The sequence below is a fragment of the Stigmatopora argus genome, chromosome 5 (genome assembly GCF_051989625.1).
Source record: "Stigmatopora argus isolate UIUO_Sarg chromosome 5, RoL_Sarg_1.0, whole genome shotgun sequence".
In the NCBI taxonomy this organism is placed as follows: Eukaryota; Metazoa; Chordata; class Actinopteri; order Syngnathiformes; family Syngnathidae; genus Stigmatopora; species Stigmatopora argus.
The window spans coordinates 9,614,349-9,634,628 of record NC_135391.1 but is presented as its reverse complement, the minus strand read 5'-3'; the positions used below and the strand labels follow the sequence as shown (position 1 = coordinate 9,634,628).

Sequence of the window (20,280 nt, the reverse complement as noted above, 5' to 3'; positions counted from 1 at the left end):
TTATAAGAAAACATTCATAAAAATGTAAAAATAATGGCAAGATTACAAATGTGGTAAAAAGAAAATAGTTGGTATAGGTGACCGATATAGCTTTTTTGTGGTGTATGGGACAATATATGGTCACAAGATTGAATCCAATCGAGTATTTGCGTGTATTTTCAGTACTTTTCCTCTGTTGTAAATCAAACTACGAGGCAAAGATGTCAAAATATGATTTGTCATTTCCAGGTTACATTTTTACATATTACACCCATAGTGGGTATTGGATCGGTATCGGCAAAACCATTGGAAAGAAAGTCCGCATCTAGACATCCCTAGTCGCCGCAAAGATTAAATGACCCCCAAAACAAACAGATGCTCGATAAAAGCTGACGAAACACCCCAATTCAAACAACCACTAAGCTTATCCGAAGCGTATTGTAAAACCTTTTCAGTTTAAGGCACACCGATTTACCGTTCTGCATGTTTAAGCATCTAGACAGGACAAAAAAATATGACCACAGGTGGAGCCTTGCGGAACACCGGAGAAAAAGGATTGAGCAAAATGTCATGAATATTTTAAGATAATTTCATCAAGTAGATGAAGGAAATGTTAAGAGTAGGAAAATCAGAAAACATTTGGACTCACAGACAGACAAGATGAAGAATTTATTGCACAGTAGTATTGTATTTAAGCTGCTTTTTCCACTCTTGGGGGCGTCTTATTGAAAGGGGCGGGGTTGATTGGTTGACTCGACATCTGTGGGGGTTGAGTCCAAATGAAACACTCGCTCAGAGTTATTTTAAAGCAAATCACTAGTGTCGTGGGCGTGTGTAAGCGTGTGCGTGTGTCGAGGTCTTCCACTCCGCTCGGATCGCCCGTTGTTATTTTTTCTCTTGACGTCACTTGACGGTCGGAACTGGCGATTTGGGTTCGTGTTCCGGTTCGGACACACCAAAGCGGGGGAAGAGGAGCACACGAGCATGCTGATCTGAACGCCGGTGATCTCTTTTCGGTAAGAGTTCTTGACATATTCTTCATTTTCATTTGAATTTCGCTTTCGGTGTTTGTGAGCGTGTACTTGCGCAGCCTTGGCGTTAACATCAGGGGTTTCCCAGTGGAGGGAAAAGCAACAAACATTTGTTAAATTCTCATGACAGGATAATATTGTTTGTGGGTGTGATCATATTTAACCAAATCGTTCATTTTTCTCCTTGTGTCAACCGCAGTGGATCGTATTGCTGCATGATATAGCCGTCATTCATTCATTCATATATTGTGTATATTTGCTATGAATAATAATTCTTGATGCCTTATGGGTGATGGGTTAATTGGGAGAAGCCCTTTGAGAAGACAGGTGATGGGAATTCCTTGTCACTCTACCCAGCTCGACGACATCAGCATGCGCATGGTGGCCATAGCAACAATTTGTTTCCTCTTTGTTCACTAAGTATGCTCGCAGGAGTGTCCTCCAATGCACTCTTTGCTGCAAAATTTGCGAGGTGGCTGTCCTTGCCTCACCTCGCAAAGTATTCTAAGGTGAACTGCATTTCAAATGTATTATTTAGCCGCAGCGTGAGTGCAAGAGGGGCTCATCAGTGCGCCAGACCATGGGGAAAGACTACTACAAGACGCTGGGCATCCCCAAGGGCGCCAACGAAGATGAGATCAAGAAGGCGTATCGGCGCATGGCCCTGCGCTTCCATCCCGACAAGAATACGGAGGCCGACGCCGAGGAGAAGTTCAAGGAGATCGCCGAGGCCTACGAGGTGCTCGGTGACCCCAAGAAAAGGCTCGTCTATGACCAGCTTGGCGAGGAAGGTAAGAGACGCACGCGAGAGCTGCTTCCGTCGTAATTGTTGTCGAAATAGCTCATGAGCCCAACTTGGCATCTTATACGTGAGAGTGGGGCTTTGGAGAGAGTCACTTGCTAAGCTCACAGACACGTGGTTGAGATACGTGAGATATGAATAGAAGTGACTTCTGGGGTTTGCATCCGTGGGTGTTTTGTGTCAGGCTGGGGGAGTGTGGAACCTATGACTGTATATGATTACTTTTTCTGAATACCATATAGACAAGACTAACCCATCAGTTAATTCAATGATACTTAATACGTGTGCTTGTTTTATTTTTAAAAAAAAACTCTTGAATTGTAATGAAAAAAATCTTAATTTAACACTGCTATTATGTTTATATAATGTGTTTGGCTTATTGTGTGTTTGTAGTACAACTTCTAGTACTAGTAACAAGATAGCATGTTGGTAATCTGTGGAGGACAAAAATATCCTCAAATCTGTTCAAATCGTTGTCTGACCTAAAACAAGAGATTATATTTTCTCAAATGGATGCCCAGTGATATTATTATGAATCAGCCGTTTTGGAGTTTTAGATGTGACGTGGGCTGCATTGAAAACTCATTGAAAACTCATTGAAAATGTGGCATTTGAAAAAAATTGAAAAACAATGAAAACTTGAGCATCTCAAATTTCTCATTCCAGTCTGTTCAATGAACTCATTAAAACGTACTACGAGTCAGTGTTTTACCATTTTTATGATAATTATAATCACCCTCAATATCACTGTAAAAGACATTGTTTTATACAGCCAAGTAACAAAAAGTAATGGGAAACCTGTCATTGGATACACTTGAAATAAGAAATACTGCACTGTATGTTTGCACCGCGCTGTAAAAAAATAAAATAAAATCAATCCAATATTTTGCTAACACTAGATTACGTGTCTTTTTTTACAGGTTTCAAGACTGGAGGGGTCAGCTCATCGGGCGCTCCCGGCACCTCAAGTCACCACTACACCTTCCACGGAGACCCCCACGCCACTTTCGCCTCATTCTTCGGTGGCTCCAACCCCTTCGATATGTTTTTCGGGTCCAACCGGAGCCATGGGCGCTCCAACGGCTTCTCCTTCCCCAACGAGCACGGCAACAACGACGGCGAGCAAGACGCCGACTTGGACGAAGACGACCACTTCGCTCACTTCGGGAGGCAATTCGGCTACGCCGGTGGGGTGAAAAACGGCTTCCCGGGAGAAGGCCGCAGGAGGAAGGGTGGACCCCAGGAGTGCCCGGGAGGTACCCGAAAGCAACAGGACCCCCCGGTGGTCCATGAGCTGAAGGTCTCCCTGGAGGAAATCTACCACGGCTGCACCAAACACATGAAGATTACACGCCGCAGGTTGAACCCGGACGGGAGGAGCTTGAGGACCGAGGACAAGATTCTAAACATTGTGATCAAGAAGGGCTGGAAGGAGGGCACCAAGATTACCTTCCCTAAGGAGGGCGACCAGACCCCCGACAACATTCCTGCCGACGTTGCCTTTGTGCTGAAAGACAAGGGCCACACCCACTTTAGGAGGGACGGTTCCAACATCATTTATAACTGCAAAATCAGTCTCAAAGAGGTGAGTCTCTTTCGATGATTTCTTACTTTCCTCATTTCTTTTTCCCCTATCAATGTCCTACATTAGAGACCCAGAGTTTGAGATGCAAAGTAAATGTTGAGGGTGCTGAGTGTAGTTTAAAACTAAAAAAAATAATTGCACAGGAGTTACCTTTTTTTGAAGTGTGGAATTACATAGCACAATTATAGATGATTATTATCACTTGAGCATTGTATATGAAAAGTATGTGATGTCATGTTTGGAAAGGTCAGTGTGTCCTAGTTGGTAGACAACCGATCTGCTGACTTGAACCCCCACCAACCCACAGCAACATACTATACATCTGACTGCGGTGTTTAAAATTCTCACCAGACGAGACATGAATATCCCCTAAAAGTAGAACACCATTGTTTAAGTGTAATTACTGCGGCTAGCTTAACATGAAGCTTAGGTGGCCATCACTTTCGCCAAAATTAATATTACATCATATCATTATTTCAGTGTCTGGTTGCCATGGATGGAAACACTCATTTGTAAATATTACACCACGTTAATACGTATTTTCGAATCACTGGCGTTGACTGAAGTCGACATCCAATGCAGTTTGACAGCAAAAGATAATATTTACATTTCTGAGTAAACTGAATTTACAATGTCAAATTGCGTAAACTCAGAATATAAAGTTGAGTGAATTTGAAATGTTAAAATGTGTGTCCTTATAGACAGTTTTTTTGGGTGTATAGACAAAAGAAAAACAGACAAAAGGAGAAAATACAAACAAGTACACATATTTAGACACACATGCCGTATAAACATAGCAGAGCTATTATAATATAATTATATTTGCCAGTGAACAACATGTAAATGATTAATCCTCAATTATATTATTTGTATATCATGATAAATAACAATGTTAATTAAATCTAAAACAAAAAAAAGATATTTAAATGAATAAAACTCAAAAGCCAAACATTCAGTGCCATTGACAGCGCCAGACGTTCAATTCATTTTGACTGGGAGCGGACAATTTCTTTATATTGATTTTCAGTAACTAAAATAGAAGTTGTATTAATTACAGGATACATGCTGCACATCATAACAGATGTGTAAAGTCTTCATAAGATACCCTGTCTGGATTTAGTTGAACTTTCTCAGGCATCGAGATAGGGTGGTGAAGCTTTGAGCTCGTGCGTGATCGTGCCGGCGGGCCTTGTGACAAGCCCCCCAACTATTTGGGAGCTCAGCCGATTCATGCCTCTCTTCATTAGCGCTGAGTGGGCTGCTAAAATTAGTCTTCTGTGCAATGCATCGCTCTTCCAACGAATCGACGCACACAAAAGTTTTCCACGACATGTCATGTTTTCACATGATGTGAATGGAGCGCAATGTTAATCTCCGTACTTTGACACCTGACGAGATGGTGATTTTGGCAAATTTGGGGTCCTGGTTCAAAAGGTGATATCAGTTTTCTAATAATATATGTACAAATACATACAGTAAGGCTTTTTTCTTTAAAAAATCGACATAGTATAGTAAGGCTAAGAAAGTCGGTGAATAAATCTGACTTCTGATTCTTCTCCTAGTTATTGCTGTGGTCCAGTGGCAAAAATATTGGTTCAGAACTTGAGGTGGGAATCAGGAGTGAGTTCAATTCCACTCTTTGCAATTCTCAAATTGTTTATTGAGGTAATGAAAAGGATCAATATAACTTCCAATCACTTCATTTCAGAAGTCACTGTGGTCCAGTGGCAAAGACAATGGGTCAGACAGACCTCAAGTTAGTGGATTTGACTGCCATGTGGGAGATGGGGTTCGAATCCCGCTCTCGTTTGACTAATCACTACACTAGTAGTTCAGTAAATGGGTAATCCTTTTTTCATTCAAATAAAGACTTAGTCATTTTTTTCAGCAAAACAATATTTCCGGTCAGCCTTCGGCTGACCGGAAGACAGTTGGGAGGGGGGGTTCCTGGTGGTGTTCGACAGTCGGCCTTCGGCCGACTGCCGACACCATGCAGTCGTTGACTGGCGACACCGGGATGTGAACCCTCGACACCCACGTCGCAGGCAGGTGACTTACCCACTACACCACGAGGCGGCCCGCCTATACATGATTGGAAGTCATATTTATCCTTTTCATTACCTAAATAAACAATTTGAGAATTGCAAAGAGTGGAATTGAACTCATTCCTGATTTGAACTTGAGTCCACCCGAAGTTCTGACCCATTGTCTTTGCCACTGGACCACAGTGACTTCTGAAATAATGTGATTGGAAGTTATATCTATCCTTTTCATTACCTCAATAAACAATTTGAGAATTGCAAAGAGTGGAATTGAACTCACTCCTGATTTGAACTTGAGTCCACCTGAAGTTCTGACCCATTGTCTTTGCCACTGGACCACAGTGAATTCTGAAATGATGTGATTGGAAATTATATCTATCCTTTGCATTACCTCAATAAACAATTTGAGAATTGCAAAGAGTGGAATTGAACTCACTCCTGATTTGAACTTGAGTCCACCTGAAGTTCTGACCCATTGTCTTTGCCACTGGACCACAGTGACTTCTGAAATAATGTGATTGGAAGTTATATCTATCCTTTTCATTACCTCAATAAACAATTTGAGAATTGCAAAGAGTGGAATTGAACTCATTCCGGATTTGAACTTGAGTCCACCTGAAGTTCTGACCCATTGTCTTTGCCACTGGACCACAGTGAATTCTGAAATGATGTGATTGGAAGTTATATCTATCCTTTGCATTACCTCAATAAACAATTTGAGAATTGCAAAGAGTGGAATTGAACTCACTCCTGATTTGAACTTGAGTCCACCTGAAGTTCTGACCCATTGTCTTTGCCACTGGACCACAGTGACTTCTGAAATAATGTGATTGGAAGTTATATCTATCCTTTTCATTACCTCAATAAACAATTTGAGAATTGCAAAGAGTGGAATTGAACTCACTCCTGATTTGAACTTGAGTCCACCTGAAGTTCTGACCCATTGTCTTTGCCACTGGACCACAGTGAATTCTGAAATGATGTGATTGGAAATTATATCTATCCTTTGCATTACCTCAATAAACAATTTGAGAATTGCAAAGAGTGGAATTGAACTCACTCCTGATTTGAACTTGAGTCCACCTGAAGTTCTGACCCATTGTCTTTGCCACTGGACCACAGTGACTTCTGAAATAATGTGATTGGAAGTTATATCTATCCTTTTCATTACCTCAATAAACAATTTGAGAATTGCAAAGAGTGGAATTGAACTCATTCCGGATTTGAACTTGAGTCCACCTGAAGTTCTGACCCATTGTCTTTGCCACTGGACCACAGTGAATTCTGAAATGATGTGATTGGAAGTTATATCTATCCTTTGCATTACCTCAATAAACAATTTGAGAATTGCAAAGAGTGGAATTGAACTCACTCCTGATTTGAACTTGAGTCCACCTGAAGTTCTGACCCATTGTCTTTGCCACTGGACCACAGTGACTTCTGAAATAATGTGATTGGAAGTTATATCTATCCTTTTCATTACCTCAATAAACAATTTGAGAATTGCAAAGAGTGGAATTGAACTCATTCCGGATTTGAACTTGAGTCCACCTGAAGTTCTGACCCATTGTCTTTGCCACTGGACCACAGTGAATTCTGAAATGATGTGATTGGAAGTTATATCTATCCTTTGCATTACCTCAATAAACAATTTGAGAATTGCAAAGAGTGGAATTGAACTCACTCCTGATTTGAACTTGAGTCCACCTGAAGTTCTGACCCATTGTCTTTGCCACTAGACCACAGTGACTTCTGAAATGATGTGATTGGAAGTTATATCTATCCTTTGCATTACCTCAATAAACAATTTGAGAATTGCAAAGAGTGGAATTGAACTCACTCCTGATTTGAACTTGAGTCCACTAGAAGTTCTGACCATTTGTCTTTGCAACTGGACCACAGTGACTTCTGAAATGAAGTGATTGGAAGTTATATTTATCCTTTTCATTACCTCAATAAACAATTTGAGAATTGCAAAGAGTGGAATTGAACTCACTCCTGATTTGAACTTGAGTCCACCTGAAGTTCTGACCCATTGTCTTTGCCACTGGACCACAGTGACTTCTGAAATAATGTGATTGGAAGTTATATCTATCCTTTTCATTACCTCAATAAACAATTTGAGAATTGCAAAGAGTGGAATTGAACTCATTCCGGATTTGAACTTGAGTCCACCTGAAGTTCTGACCCATTGTCTTTGCCACTGGACCACAGTGAATTCTGAAATGATGTGATTGGAAGTTATATCTATCCTTTGCATTACCTCAATAAACAATTTGAGAATTGCAAAGAGTGGAATTGAACTCACTCCTGATTTGAACTTGAGTCCACCTGAAGTTCTGACCCATTGTCTTTGCCACTGGACCACAGTGACTTCTGAAATAATGTGATTGGAAGTTATATCTATCCTTTTCATTACCTCAATAAACAATTTGAGAATTGCAAAGAGTGGAATTGAACTCATTCCGGATTTGAACTTGAGTCCACCTGAAGTTCTGACCCATTGTCTTTGCCACTGGACCACAGTGAATTCTGAAATGATGTGATTGGAAGTTATATCTATCCTTTGCATTACCTCAATAAACAATTTGAGAATTGCAAAGAGTGGAATTGAACTCACTCCTGATTTGAACTTGAGTCCACCTGAAGTTCTGACCCATTGTCTTTGCCACTAGACCACAGTGACTTCTGAAATGATGTGATTGGAAGTTATATCTATCCTTTGCATTACCTCAATAAACAATTTGAGAATTGCAAAGAGTGGAATTGAACTCACTCCTGATTTGAACTTGAGTCCACTAGAAGTTCTGACCATTTGTCTTTGCAACTGGACCACAGTGACTTCTGAAATGAAGTGATTGGAAGTTATATTTATCCTTTTCATTACCTCAATAAACAATTTGAGAATTGCAAAGAGTGGAATTGAACTCACTCCTGATTTGAACTTGAGTCCACCTGAAGTTCTGACCCATTGTCTTTGCCACTGGACCACAGTGACTTCTGAAATAATGTGATTGGAAGTTATATCTATCCTTTTCATTACCTCAATAAACAATTTGAGAATTGCAAAGAGTGGAATTGAACTCATTCCGGATTTGAACTTGAGTCCACCTGAAGTTCTGACCCATTGTCTTTGCCACTGGACCACAGTGAATTCTGAAATGATGTGATTGGAAGTTATATCTATCCTTTGCATTACCTCAATAAACAATTTGAGAATTGCAAAGAGTGGAATTGAACTCACTCCTGATTTGAACTTGAGTCCACCTGAAGTTCTGACCCATTGTCTTTGCCACTGGACCACAGTGACTTCTGAAATAATGTGATTGGAAGTTATATCTATCCTTTTCATTACCTCAATAAACAATTTGAGAATTGCAAAGAGTGGAATTGAACTCATTCCGGATTTGAACTTGAGTCCACCTGAAGTTCTGACCCATTGTCTTTGCCACTGGACCACAGTGAATTCTGAAATGATGTGATTGGAAGTTATATCTATCCTTTGCATTACCTCAATAAACAATTTGAGAATTGCAAAGAGTGGAATTGAACTCACTCCTGATTTGAACTTGAGTCCACCTGAAGTTCTGACCCATTGTCTTTGCCACTAGACCACAGTGACTTCTGAAATGATGTGATTGGAAGTTATATCTATCCTTTGCATTACCTCAATAAACAATTTGAGAATTGCAAAGAGTGGAATTGAACTCACTCCTGATTTGAACTTGAGTCCACTAGAAGTTCTGACCATTTGTCTTTGCAACTGGACCACAGTGACTTCTGAAATGAAGTGATTGGAAGTTATATTTATCCTTTTCATTACCTCAATAAACAATTTGAGAATTGCAAAGAGTGGAATTGAACTCACTCCTGATTTGAACTTGAGTCCACCAGAAGTTCTGACCGTTTGTCTTTGCAACTGGACCACAGTGACTTCTGAAATGAAGTGATTGGAAGTTATATTTATCCTTTTCATTACCTCAATAAACAATTTGTGAATTGCAAAGAGTGGAATTGAACTCACTCCTGATTCCCACCTCAAGATCTGAACCAATATTTTTGCCACTGGACCACAGCAATAACTAGGAGAAGAATCAGAAGTCAGATTTATTCTCCGACTTTCTTAGCCTTACTATACTATGTCGATTTTTTAAAGAAAAAAGCCTTACTATATACTATATACTATATACTATATACTATATACTATATATATATATACATATATATACATATATACATATATACACATATATACATATATACACATATATACATATATATACATATATATACATATATATACATATACATACATATACATACATATACATACATATACATATATATACATATATACATATACACATATACACATATATACATACACATATACATATACACATATACATATATATACATATATATACATACATATATACATATACATATATATATATATATATATATATATATATATATATATATATATATATATATATATATATATATATATATATATATATATATATATATATATGTTTACTCTGACCGCCAACAGCTTGTTATGCATTTAGGCTATAGTTGAAAAAAATATCACGTATATTGTGTTACATGACTATGCAACATTTAGATTTTGTCCAATGTTATCATTCTAAGATCATTTTGTTTGCTGTTTTTGGAAAAAGGAAGTCATGAAAATACTTCCATTTCAATTTCAGGCGTTATGCGGCTGCACAGTCAGTATCCCCACTCTGGAAAAGCGACTCATCTCGCTGCCGTGTCACGACATCATCAAACCCGGCACGATGAAGCGACTTCGAGGGGAAGGCCTCCCGTTCCCCAAGAACCCCTCGCAACGCGGCGACCTTATCGTGGAGTTCTCGGTACGTTTTCCCGACAGAGTCCCGCCTCAGTCCAAAGAGATCATTAGACTCCACCTTCCCCCGTCGTGAGAAGAAGGACAAAAATAGCTTATTTTTTTCCCCAGCACATTACGACTCTTACCCTGAGTCATTTCACATAAAACAACAATTTTAACGATACTCTCTGGATTCTCCGACTCGGAAACTATTGAGCATTCAATTGACTATTTATTAGTTTCACTTGCACAACCTGAGGAGAAGCAGCACAGGAGTTGAACTAAACATCTTTCTTATTGTTGTAGTGGTTTGGAATGACATTCATCATACCAAGAGGCATTTCATACGAAAAAGAAGGCGTTTACTTTCTCCTTCGAGTATTTGATATGGACGCTCTGCCTAAAAAAATGATTGGGTGCATTACGTCATGCTGAAGTCAATAGAATATTTATTTATCAGAGTGCAATGAAATAATACATATTTGAAATAGTAAATAATAGTATATTGTCGATAGTTGATTTTAAAGCCTCAAAATTGCTAGTATATTTTAAGAACATTCTCTACTCTATGTGAAGACCTTTAGAATTTATTCCACCATATTTTAGAGGGGCAATATACATCTTTGATTTTTTCTTCTTCCAATTTTTCAAACCATCAGGCGATAATATCAGAGTTTTCCTTGTGTGTTTCTAGAAAGTTGTTTACAACAGTGCCGAGGTTTCAATCGTAACCATACCAGCCGCCTAAACGTTTGCAGGTTCATTGCTCATCGCAGTTTTTAACTCATTTGCTGCATTTGCATTGTACATCTATCTCCATCCATGGCACTGAAACCTAATCATTCAGTGCCAGCCCTCCCACTTCAAACATAACGTACACCTCTGAATCAATGGCAGCCAATGAGTTCATCTAATAGTAACAACTACAACTGGAGTAACAATGATTACTGACAATCACATCTTTCAACGGCATCGTAAGCTCAGAAATTGCACAGAAAATCGGTGCTTTCCGTCGGAACCGCAATGCCAGGCTCACTATGTATGTGCCTTAGCCAGGTGTTGTGAGACAAACTCACGCAGATATCATGACACGCAAACAGCCATTTAAAATGCACCACAGATGAGCAACTGAAAGCAAACAACCTTAAAAAAGGCTGTTCGAGGACTCCTTTTGTCTTGTTCTCAAGTGCAATTTGGCTCCGATCGAACTTCCAACAAAGGTTCAATTAACACTGAATATTGCTGGATAAATATTTGCTTTTTACATTTTTTTTTTGCGTCGTTCGAAGGCCGTGTTTGGTGCTACGGAAAGCAGTGCCATGATTGTACCAACGTGGTGTCTATCTTTTTATTACTTTTGACTATTTACCATTATTTAAAATTGTCTTGCGTTATGCAGATCATCTGTACATTACACTTTTTATAAGTTTGGTACAATTACCTTGTATATGTACGTGGCTGTCCCATTTTTCATCTTCGATAGGGGGCTGTGTTATTCCCACTGGAATTTTTATCGTTATTAGCAGTGCTCAAATGTGTCAAATTTAAGACATTTCAACTAAGTCAAACAGGCCTGAAGGACATAAGCGTGTCCTAATGCGAAGTTGTTGCCAGCCAGAAGACGCATGAGCCAAGACTCTGCACTTTCGCGCATTTGCCTATATTTATTATTTAAAAAGGCAACAAATAAACCAAATGTTTCAAAACAGAGCTACGTGGTTTATCATCATGGGTGTAAAGCAGCTAGTGTGAATATTGTAGCCTGAAGTAACAGCTTGAAACTGATTCCACCTACTTTATAATGGTAGACATGCTAAAAGAGTTGGTCTATCACCATTAGTAACACTGTTTAAAGATCTGTTCAATTTGTAACATTTCAATGAAATATTAACCCTTGAATTATGATAATCACATTTTACATTCTGCAGGTAAGAAGCCCGGCACATGAGTGGTTAGTACGTCAGCCTCAGAGTGGGAGACTTGGGTTCAAATCCACGTTGGTCCACCTGTGTGGAGTTTGCATGTTCTCCCCAGGCCTGTGTTTTTTCTCCAGGTACTCTGGTTTCCTCCCACATTCCAAAGACATGCATGGTAGGCTGACCAGACACTCTAAATTGTCTGTGCTTTTTGAGGAACTGAAACACACAATGGAATTTCTTTTTAAACATAAAGAGTTATAGGTAACGCAATGTAGCCAATTTGTTAGCAAACATTTTTCGGTCTCCATCCACGTGGGGCTACAGCACGCGATCGAAACATGTTCCCGTCAAAAAGCACTTTTAAAATGAGAACTGGGGCTTCCTAATCCCCAAATGACAACGTACCGAATGTGCTGCATTGTCCCATTAGAGCTTTATCAGGTCTTTCTTCGGTAAATCGTCACATCTTAGCTGCTCTGCAGTCCACCACCGTGCTGGCCATGGCTCATCTGCCATTTTGAAGGTAGGTGGTACCTATTTGAACTCTGACCTTAGTCATGCCATCCCAAGTAGATTTGTGACCCTGACAACAATTGTGATTGGTTAAATGCTTGAATATGAAAACACATCTGGAAACAACGCAACCAGGGGAAAAGCAATGAAAGGAATTGGACAGAAAATTTGGAATTATATAAGTATTCATGGCCAAAATATAATTAACATCAGTCTGTGATTCAGACATTTTTTAGGCCAGCAGGCCCCAACAGTCCACCACTGCACTTAAAATATGAAGCTGAAAAGCCAAGACTTTAACACTTGTGAGATTTTATTTTCAACAACATAACTTTGACAAATTGAATACATTATATGCTACTGTTTTATTTTTTAAAAAACAAACAAAAAAAGTAATTTAGTCATGTTTTTTTTCTCCTTTTCTTAATGTCTAGCATTGAATCCCATCACTAAATGTATCATAGTATGCTGAAAACGAGGCCACTCGATAACCCCCTCATCTCCCCCCCACTGGAAAAGCCCCAGTGCCCGACCATCAATCATTTGCAAACATCCTCTCCGCCCACAACAAAGCCAGGGCAAGCCATTGGGCAACATGCTTTCTCTGAGGGAACTTATAAAAAAAAATATATCAGAAGACAAGAAAGAAGCACAAAGTCCTAAAAAGGTGGAATCTGGCGAAAATTTGTACAAGTGTCATCCCTGTGCTGACCACTTTGGAAGGGGTGTACACTTATCCGTAAAGGTCGTCGTCGTTATCTTCATTGAAAACAGGACCGGTGCCAGTTCCGCCTGTGCCGTGGCTTGGGCCGCTGCCGACTGTGTTGCTGTTGGGGAACCTGAAAAAGACCATAGGAACGCTTAGCCCATAGACCAAGCCAACTCACAGGACGTTAACTGTAGAAATAATTAGCGCGGAACAGAAACAAGTGAAAATTCACATCTACGCGACACTATGAACACCAACTGCTCACTCGTGGGAATCTGAAGTCATTGAGACGACAATAATGTGGATCGGTCTTTGCAGAGGTCCGATTCAATCAATCATAAGTGAGTAAAATTTTGCATGAGGATTATATGTGGGTGTATTTTTCGGAGATCTGAATCAGTGACTTTCCCATAATCTGTAATCTCACTACGTCACTCTTCTGCAACAGCGCATTGAAACAAATAATGTAAAAATAATAATAAACAGCAGAACTAAGGTCCAAAACATACCTGAAGCTGCCGAAACCACGGCTCTGCTGCAGTGTCTGAGCAAACATCTCGTATTTGCGAATGTCATTGTCGCTGACGGAGCGGCGAGCGAATCGCATGGCTTCCTCAAAGTGGTCCTTCCTGATCTCGGGCACGGGGTCGTCCTCTTCCACCTCCTACAGAGAGCAAAGGTGTTGGAACGGCAACGCGCTGGACGTGCCGTGATGGGGGCCGAGTGAGGAAGACCCAGCACTCACCATAGCTAAAGGATTAGTCTGCCTCTCCCTCTCTCTGCGGATCTCATTCTCGATGCTCTCCCTGATGGCCAATTTGCACGCCCGCTGGCAGATCTCCGTAAGGTCGGCTCCGGAGAAGCCGTTGGTCATCTTTGCCAGGTAATCCAGGTTCACGTCCTAGGATAATCAAGATGCGGTGTTTGGAACCAAGATGAGGGGAGTTTCGTCCCGCGGCGGGAAAAGAAAAGGTTCATCTTACCTTGCTGATAGGACTTTTGCGCAAATTGGCCTTGAGGATGCTCATTCGGCTCTTCTCGTCAGGCAGGGGGATGTAGATGAGCTGGTCCAGACGTCCGGGTCTGAGGATGGCGGGGTCGATGATGTCGGGTCTATTTGTGGCGCCGATGATGAAGACGTTCTTCTTGCTGGACATGCCGTCCATCTCGGTCAGGATCTGGTTAATGACGCGGTCGGCCGCGCCGCCACCGTCTCCCACGTTACCGCCGCGAGCCTTTGCTATGGAGTCCAATTCATCGAAAAAGAGAACGCAGGGGGCCGCTTGGCGAGCCTGAGGATGGAAAAAGACAAATTTGGTGTAAAGGACCGCATTTCGCCTCGACGGTGAACCGATGGGGTCCCCGACCGACCGACCAACCTTGTCAAAAATCTCTCTGACGTTTGCCTCGGATTCTCCGAACCACATTGTGAGCAACTCGGGTCCCTTGATGGAGATGAAATTGGCCTGGCACTCATTGGCGATGGCTTTGGCCAGCAGAGTCTTACCACAACCAGGAGGTCCGTAGAAGAGCACCCCCTTAGATGGGGTCATGCCAAATTTGAGGAATTTGTCCGGGTGCTCCACTGGGTACTGAAGTCAACAAGAGTAAGAAAAGACACTCAGGTCGGGAAAAGTTTGCAGATTGTCATCGGAGGGGCATTTCGGTGGTTTCCGTACCTGTACCAACTCTTGCAGCTCTCTTTTGACATCTTCCAGACCACCAATATCCTCCCAAGTAATGTTAGGAACCTCAACAACTGTCTCTCTGAGAGCTGATGGGTTGCTCTGGCTCAGTGCCCACTGAAAACCATTGGACAGATTTTCAGCACACCTTAAAAATATTCTGAATACGGCTTACTCATTTTTACCTTGAAGTCATCCATGGTGACAGCCAGCGAATTCATCACTTCTGCGTCAATGGTCTCGTCTTCCAGATCGATCAGATCCATCTTCTTTCTGATGGCCTGCAGCGCAGCCTCAGAGCACAAGGCGGCCAAATCGGCTCCCACGTGACCGTGGGTCTCGTTGGCTACCTGTCGCGGCAAAAACAGCAAAAGCTCAAGCTACATGCAAACGCTTGTCACAACATGAAAATGGGTAAAGACCTGTTCCAAGTCGACATCGTCAGCCAGTTTCATGTTTTTGGTGTGAATCTGAAGAATCTCTAGTCTGCCAGTAGCATCCGGAATCCCGATGTCCACTTCACGATCAAAACGGCCTGAAGGGATTCAAACAACATTCCTATCAGTTCAGGAAATGACAAAGTGGCGAAAAGCGGGAACATGAAAGCCAGCCTTTATTTATATTGCCATTTTGGCCCCATTACTTACCGAATCTCCTTAGAGCTGGGTCGATGCTGTTGGGTCTGTTTGTGGCAGCCATGACGATGACATGAGCTCTCTGTTTGAGGCCATCCATCAGAGTCAGCAGCTGCGATACAATGCGCCGCTCCACCTCTCCGTGAGTCTGCAAAATTGTGTTGTTTATTGGCATTTATTTGGATTTGATACACTCAGCACACATGTAAAACCTTTGTATTCTGTCCACAGCAGCAAAGTGTTTTCGATTTTAAAAGTGAGCGCAATACTGAGCTTAGTCGCTCGGCCTCACCTTCTCCCTCTTGGGAGCAATAGCATCAAGCTCATCGATGAAGATGATGGCCGGAGCATTTTTCTCTGCTTCCTCAAAAGCCTTCCTTAGGTTACTCTCGCTCTCACCAGCCAACTTACTCATTATCTCAGGTCCTGTAAAAAAAAATAAAAAACATTACATAAATCAATGATTTCAAATGGATTGGGTGTCTATTACCAAAGAGTAAAACTCAGAAAAGGCATGTCTTCTTTTTTTTAATCAACAAAGGGAAAACTTGTCTAACCAGTTCAATAAACGCAGACATGACGACACATCAAATACACACATTATTCTGAATTGCCCTACCATTGATCAGGAAGAAGAAGGCTCCAGTTTCGTTGGCCACGGCTCTGGCAATCAAAGTCTTTCCAGTTCCCGGGGGCCCATACAAAAGGATTCCACGTGGGGGCTAGGAAATGCAACAAATTCAATGTTATTTGATGACTAATTACACACAAGCATCTGAATGCAAAATTCGGTTGCTAAAAATTCAATGCTTTAAAAGTGTTTGACAATATTGTGATTTTCTCTTTGGAATACCATAAACTATAACTACTATTATGATTACTCTAAGTGAAGCCTGTACTTTTGAAAGAAATTGCATTAGTGTTGCACAAGAAACGCTGTCATACACTAGGCTTATTTTCATATTAAAAATACAGCCAAGTTTGTTTTTTTATTCTGGTATTTTTAAAACATAATAAAAAGTTAGGTAGATTAAAGAGCAACGATGCAACAATCTCGACTGTCTTAAAGGACGAACATACAAAGAAAGTGACGACCACGAAACTTTGAACCTACATGCAGATGACGAATGATGACAAAAGATTATCAACAAATGTTTTCATACATGAGGCGTGTAGGTGCAGCAGTTAATGTACTGCATTTGTGGTTTCTCTGTGAATTTGTTGTTTTATTAACTAAAATATATTATTTGTTTCATGATTGATGAATTTGTCTGAATTTGTTAGTTATGCTCCAACCCGTCACCTACCCCCCCCCAAAATCAAAGTAATCAAACAACAAGTTATCATACAAAGCATATTGCTTCCAGGATTTTAAGTGTCCCTTGTACCCCATAAACAGAGTATGTGACCCTTATCAATAATGGAATGTAGCAGCAAAGTTGCTGTTGCTTCAGTTTCCCACCTGGAAAATCAAGAGTCTGGAAGATAAAAAGCTGTAATAATAATAATAACACAAGGGCATCAGTGTGTACACATACCTTGACACCTATGGCCTTGAAAAGTGCAGGGTGCCTAAGAGGAAGTTCCACCATTTCTTTGATCTGGGCCAATTGCTTCCTCACACCACCAATGTCATCATAGCCAACCTCATTCAAAGACTCCTCTTCATCCTGTGCATTCAATCAAAAGCGTCAGGAAGGTGACTATCAATCAACCTACGCGGAGTGTGATAAGATTAGTGCACACCTCTCTCCTGATTGGATCGCCTTCACAGTGAATGACAGTATCGGGAGCAACGATGCAGTAGGGAGAAGGATCGGTTTCCACCACTTTGAATTCCACGGCACGCATGCCTCCCCGGACCAGGAAAATATCCCCTTCAAAGTACAAAACAGGCTGCGTTTATGACTCAAGTCTCAACTTGTTAAGAAGTTTCATCTCATCTCATTCTCTGAACCGCTTTATCCTCATTAGGCTTGTGGGGGTGCTGGAGCCTATCCCAGCTGACTCCGGGCCAGAGGCGGGGAATCGGTGGACAGCCGATTGCAGGGCACAAGGAGACTGGACAACTATACACACTCATACCTAGGGACAATTTAGAGTGCCCAATCAGCCTACCATGCATGGTTTGGGAATGTGGGAGGAAACCCATGCAGGCCCGGGGAAAAGTTGGATGTGACCTGGATTTGAACCCAGGATCCCACAGGTGTGAGCCCGACGCGCTAACCACTCGCGCCACCGGGCTGCCTTGTTGGGAAGTTTCATTTGTCAGATTTTCCTTGCACTAACCTTTGCGGATGGGCCGGTAAGCCTCTAGAAAATATGGTTTGAGATAAACCTCAAACAAATTGCCAGTGATTCCCTCAACTGTGTCATCTATAGGTAGGACATGGATCCTCTTTCCATACTTGACTTCAGGACACGGCTGAATGCTGAGAGTAAAAACAAGACCCTTTGTAAGAATCGAAGTTCAAGAATAAGCCAATAAAGACGATTGCCATTTCCCCACCTGATAACATCACCCAGTCGGACCCTCAGGTTGTTGCGGACCACCCTGTTCATTCGAACCTTTTCATCAGAGCACGTATCATCTGACAGTACGATGCACACTGTCTCGCGTCTCTTTTTGCCCTTCATGAGCACTGTGTCACCGCGGAAGAGCTGCAGCTCATCCATCTTGGTCTGGAAGAAAAAATTGGAGACACTTGATAAGTCGCTGGTGACTGATCGTGTTCAAACTGCCCCCATTCAGACAACTTGCATACCTGAGAGAGAGACACCACACTGTTGTCTTCATTGATAGACTCGTCCACTATCAGTCTGTTGGGCCTGTTCTTCTGTTTCAGGATTGCAGTGGCTAAGTCATCATTCTTCGCTCTTAATAGAAAGGAAATTGAACCAAATTAGGATACCTTTAAATATTAAATACCAAGCTAGTTTCTCAAACAAGTTATTGCTTTCCACTGTCAAAGGCCTAAAATTTTCAGTGGGTCAAAACATTACTTTTTTCATGTGGATGCAGGTGGAAACTAAAATAAAATGTGCACTTACACGATTATTTCGCTTTACAAATTTGATGTAACATGAATGAATGCGTCGCGTATTCTACTTGATGAAACTAGACTGTTCATGTTTCTGACGACGGAACCAAAAGAACATAAAAGGCATACGATTGGAAAGATTGAATTTCGAAAGACACCGTTTCCAGGGGACCTTTCGAACGCTTTTTAAATGCGCTTCTTGTCGTTAGCACACAAATGTTAGCATCTGGCTAAGTGACGGGCGAGAAAGCAAACCCAGATGACACAGCAAAAGAATGAAGAGGAAATACTTTCACAGCATTCTCGTTCACTACTTCAACGGCTGCCCGATTCTAAACACCCACTGTGGTCTGCACCACAAAAACTTCGGGCCCGTGTCGTTTTGTCACCATATCAAACAATATTACGCCTTAACTTGGTCATTCAGCATGATAGCTAACCAAGCTAAGCGGCTAGCTTTTCGACACAGTTTACAGTGAATGTGACGTTAGCAGCGAGCTACGCCTTAACGCTGATTGATTATACACAGTATTTGGCGTAATATTAATGTCCACCACGCCTCGGTTATTCGGATGGGCAAAAAGCCCAGTTTTCGTATTTGTGTCGGCGTAAAGGCCAGCTCTGTAATGGTGGATGGATTCGGCCTTGAAGATGTTGCTAAGCTAAGACGCGCAGCAACCCGACAGCAATGACTGTGCTTTGTCAAGCCGTTGTCACAACAAGGATGTTAACTACACTCCATTCACGACAGCGGTGGGACAACAGCAATTTGACCATTTTTAATATAAATTGCTGATAAAATACCACTCGTATGTGTTTTTTTAATGTTGTCAACTATCAAGCTATTGGACAAGTAACTGACCCCGTTAGCTTTAGAGCTAACATGCTAGGAGTCCTGCTAAGTTTAATAACTTGTGTATTTCGAGGATACATTAGCATTACTTGAAGACAAAGGTTATTTGAAAAACATGTGTTAATGTGTTTACTTACTCCCCTCCCGATGCCATGGCTGTCCACCTGGGTTACAATAATAAATACTGAAAATCTAGCTAAGTTTGCGTTGCTTCGCCGGCTTCGTTTTCCTACTTCGCAAAATTTACACGAATGTCCAGCAGGTTCCGTGGTTTTCTATACTGCTGTACTGTGCGCTTGCGCCCCCTTGATTCTGATTGGTTGCTGGTGTTCATCAAAACTCTACGACCAATGAAAGTAAAGTTTGTCTGACGTCATTTTCACGACGTATTCTTTTGTCCAATTGCAAACGTATTAACCGTAAAGAGAGCCCGCCTACTTTGATCTAATTGGTCATGAAAGACAGTTGATAAACAGTCCGTAGACCAATAAGCATGTACCGCGTTAAAGAATTCCCAAGTCATTTCATCTTTTTCCTTATTAAAGCGGATATTTTTTGGTAGTAAATAGATAAAATAAATAAAAAGCAAATCCTGCGTGTCTAGTTTCCGATCAAAACAACCACGATG

The 20,280-nt window shown here is 41.3% G+C and overlaps 2 protein-coding genes across 3 annotated transcripts; one reads left to right on the top strand and one right to left on the bottom strand.

Moving 5' to 3' along the window:
- Window positions 1-751: 751 nt before the first annotated feature.
- On the top strand, window positions 752-12,007 carry dnajb5 (DnaJ heat shock protein family (Hsp40) member B5). 2 transcript variants are annotated; one of them, XM_077600412.1, is made up of 4 exons: window positions 752-995; window positions 1,549-1,801; window positions 2,733-3,397; window positions 10,158-12,007. In XM_077600412.1, exons 2-4 carry the CDS (start codon window positions 1,591-1,593, stop codon window positions 10,389-10,391), a joined length of 1,110 nt encoding a protein of 369 aa, XP_077456538.1. In that variant the 5' UTR covers window positions 752-995; window positions 1,549-1,590; the 3' UTR covers window positions 10,392-12,007. The 2 variants fall into 2 exon arrangements, with proteins under 2 accessions (XP_077456538.1, XP_077456539.1); XM_077600413.1 differs by lacking the exon at window positions 10,158-12,007 and adding an exon at window positions 4,455-4,490 and having other exon boundaries at window positions 755-995.
- A 1,017-nt stretch (window positions 12,008-13,024) lies between these two features.
- On the bottom strand, window positions 13,025-19,955 carry vcp (valosin containing protein). Its single transcript, XM_077600411.1, has 17 exons — window positions 19,790-19,955; window positions 18,524-18,635; window positions 18,268-18,440; window positions 18,048-18,190; window positions 17,505-17,635; window positions 17,297-17,428; window positions 16,378-16,480; window positions 16,051-16,184; window positions 15,771-15,906; window positions 15,546-15,658; window positions 15,309-15,473; window positions 15,118-15,240; window positions 14,818-15,030; window positions 14,422-14,730; window positions 14,184-14,339; window positions 13,948-14,102; window positions 13,025-13,568 (listed from the first exon to the last, which is right to left on the bottom strand). The coding sequence occupies exons 1-17, from the start codon at window positions 19,804-19,806 to the stop codon at window positions 13,463-13,465; spliced, it is 2,421 nt and encodes an 806-aa protein (XP_077456537.1). The 5' UTR covers window positions 19,807-19,955; the 3' UTR covers window positions 13,025-13,462.
- Window positions 19,956-20,280: the final 325 nt, after the last annotated feature.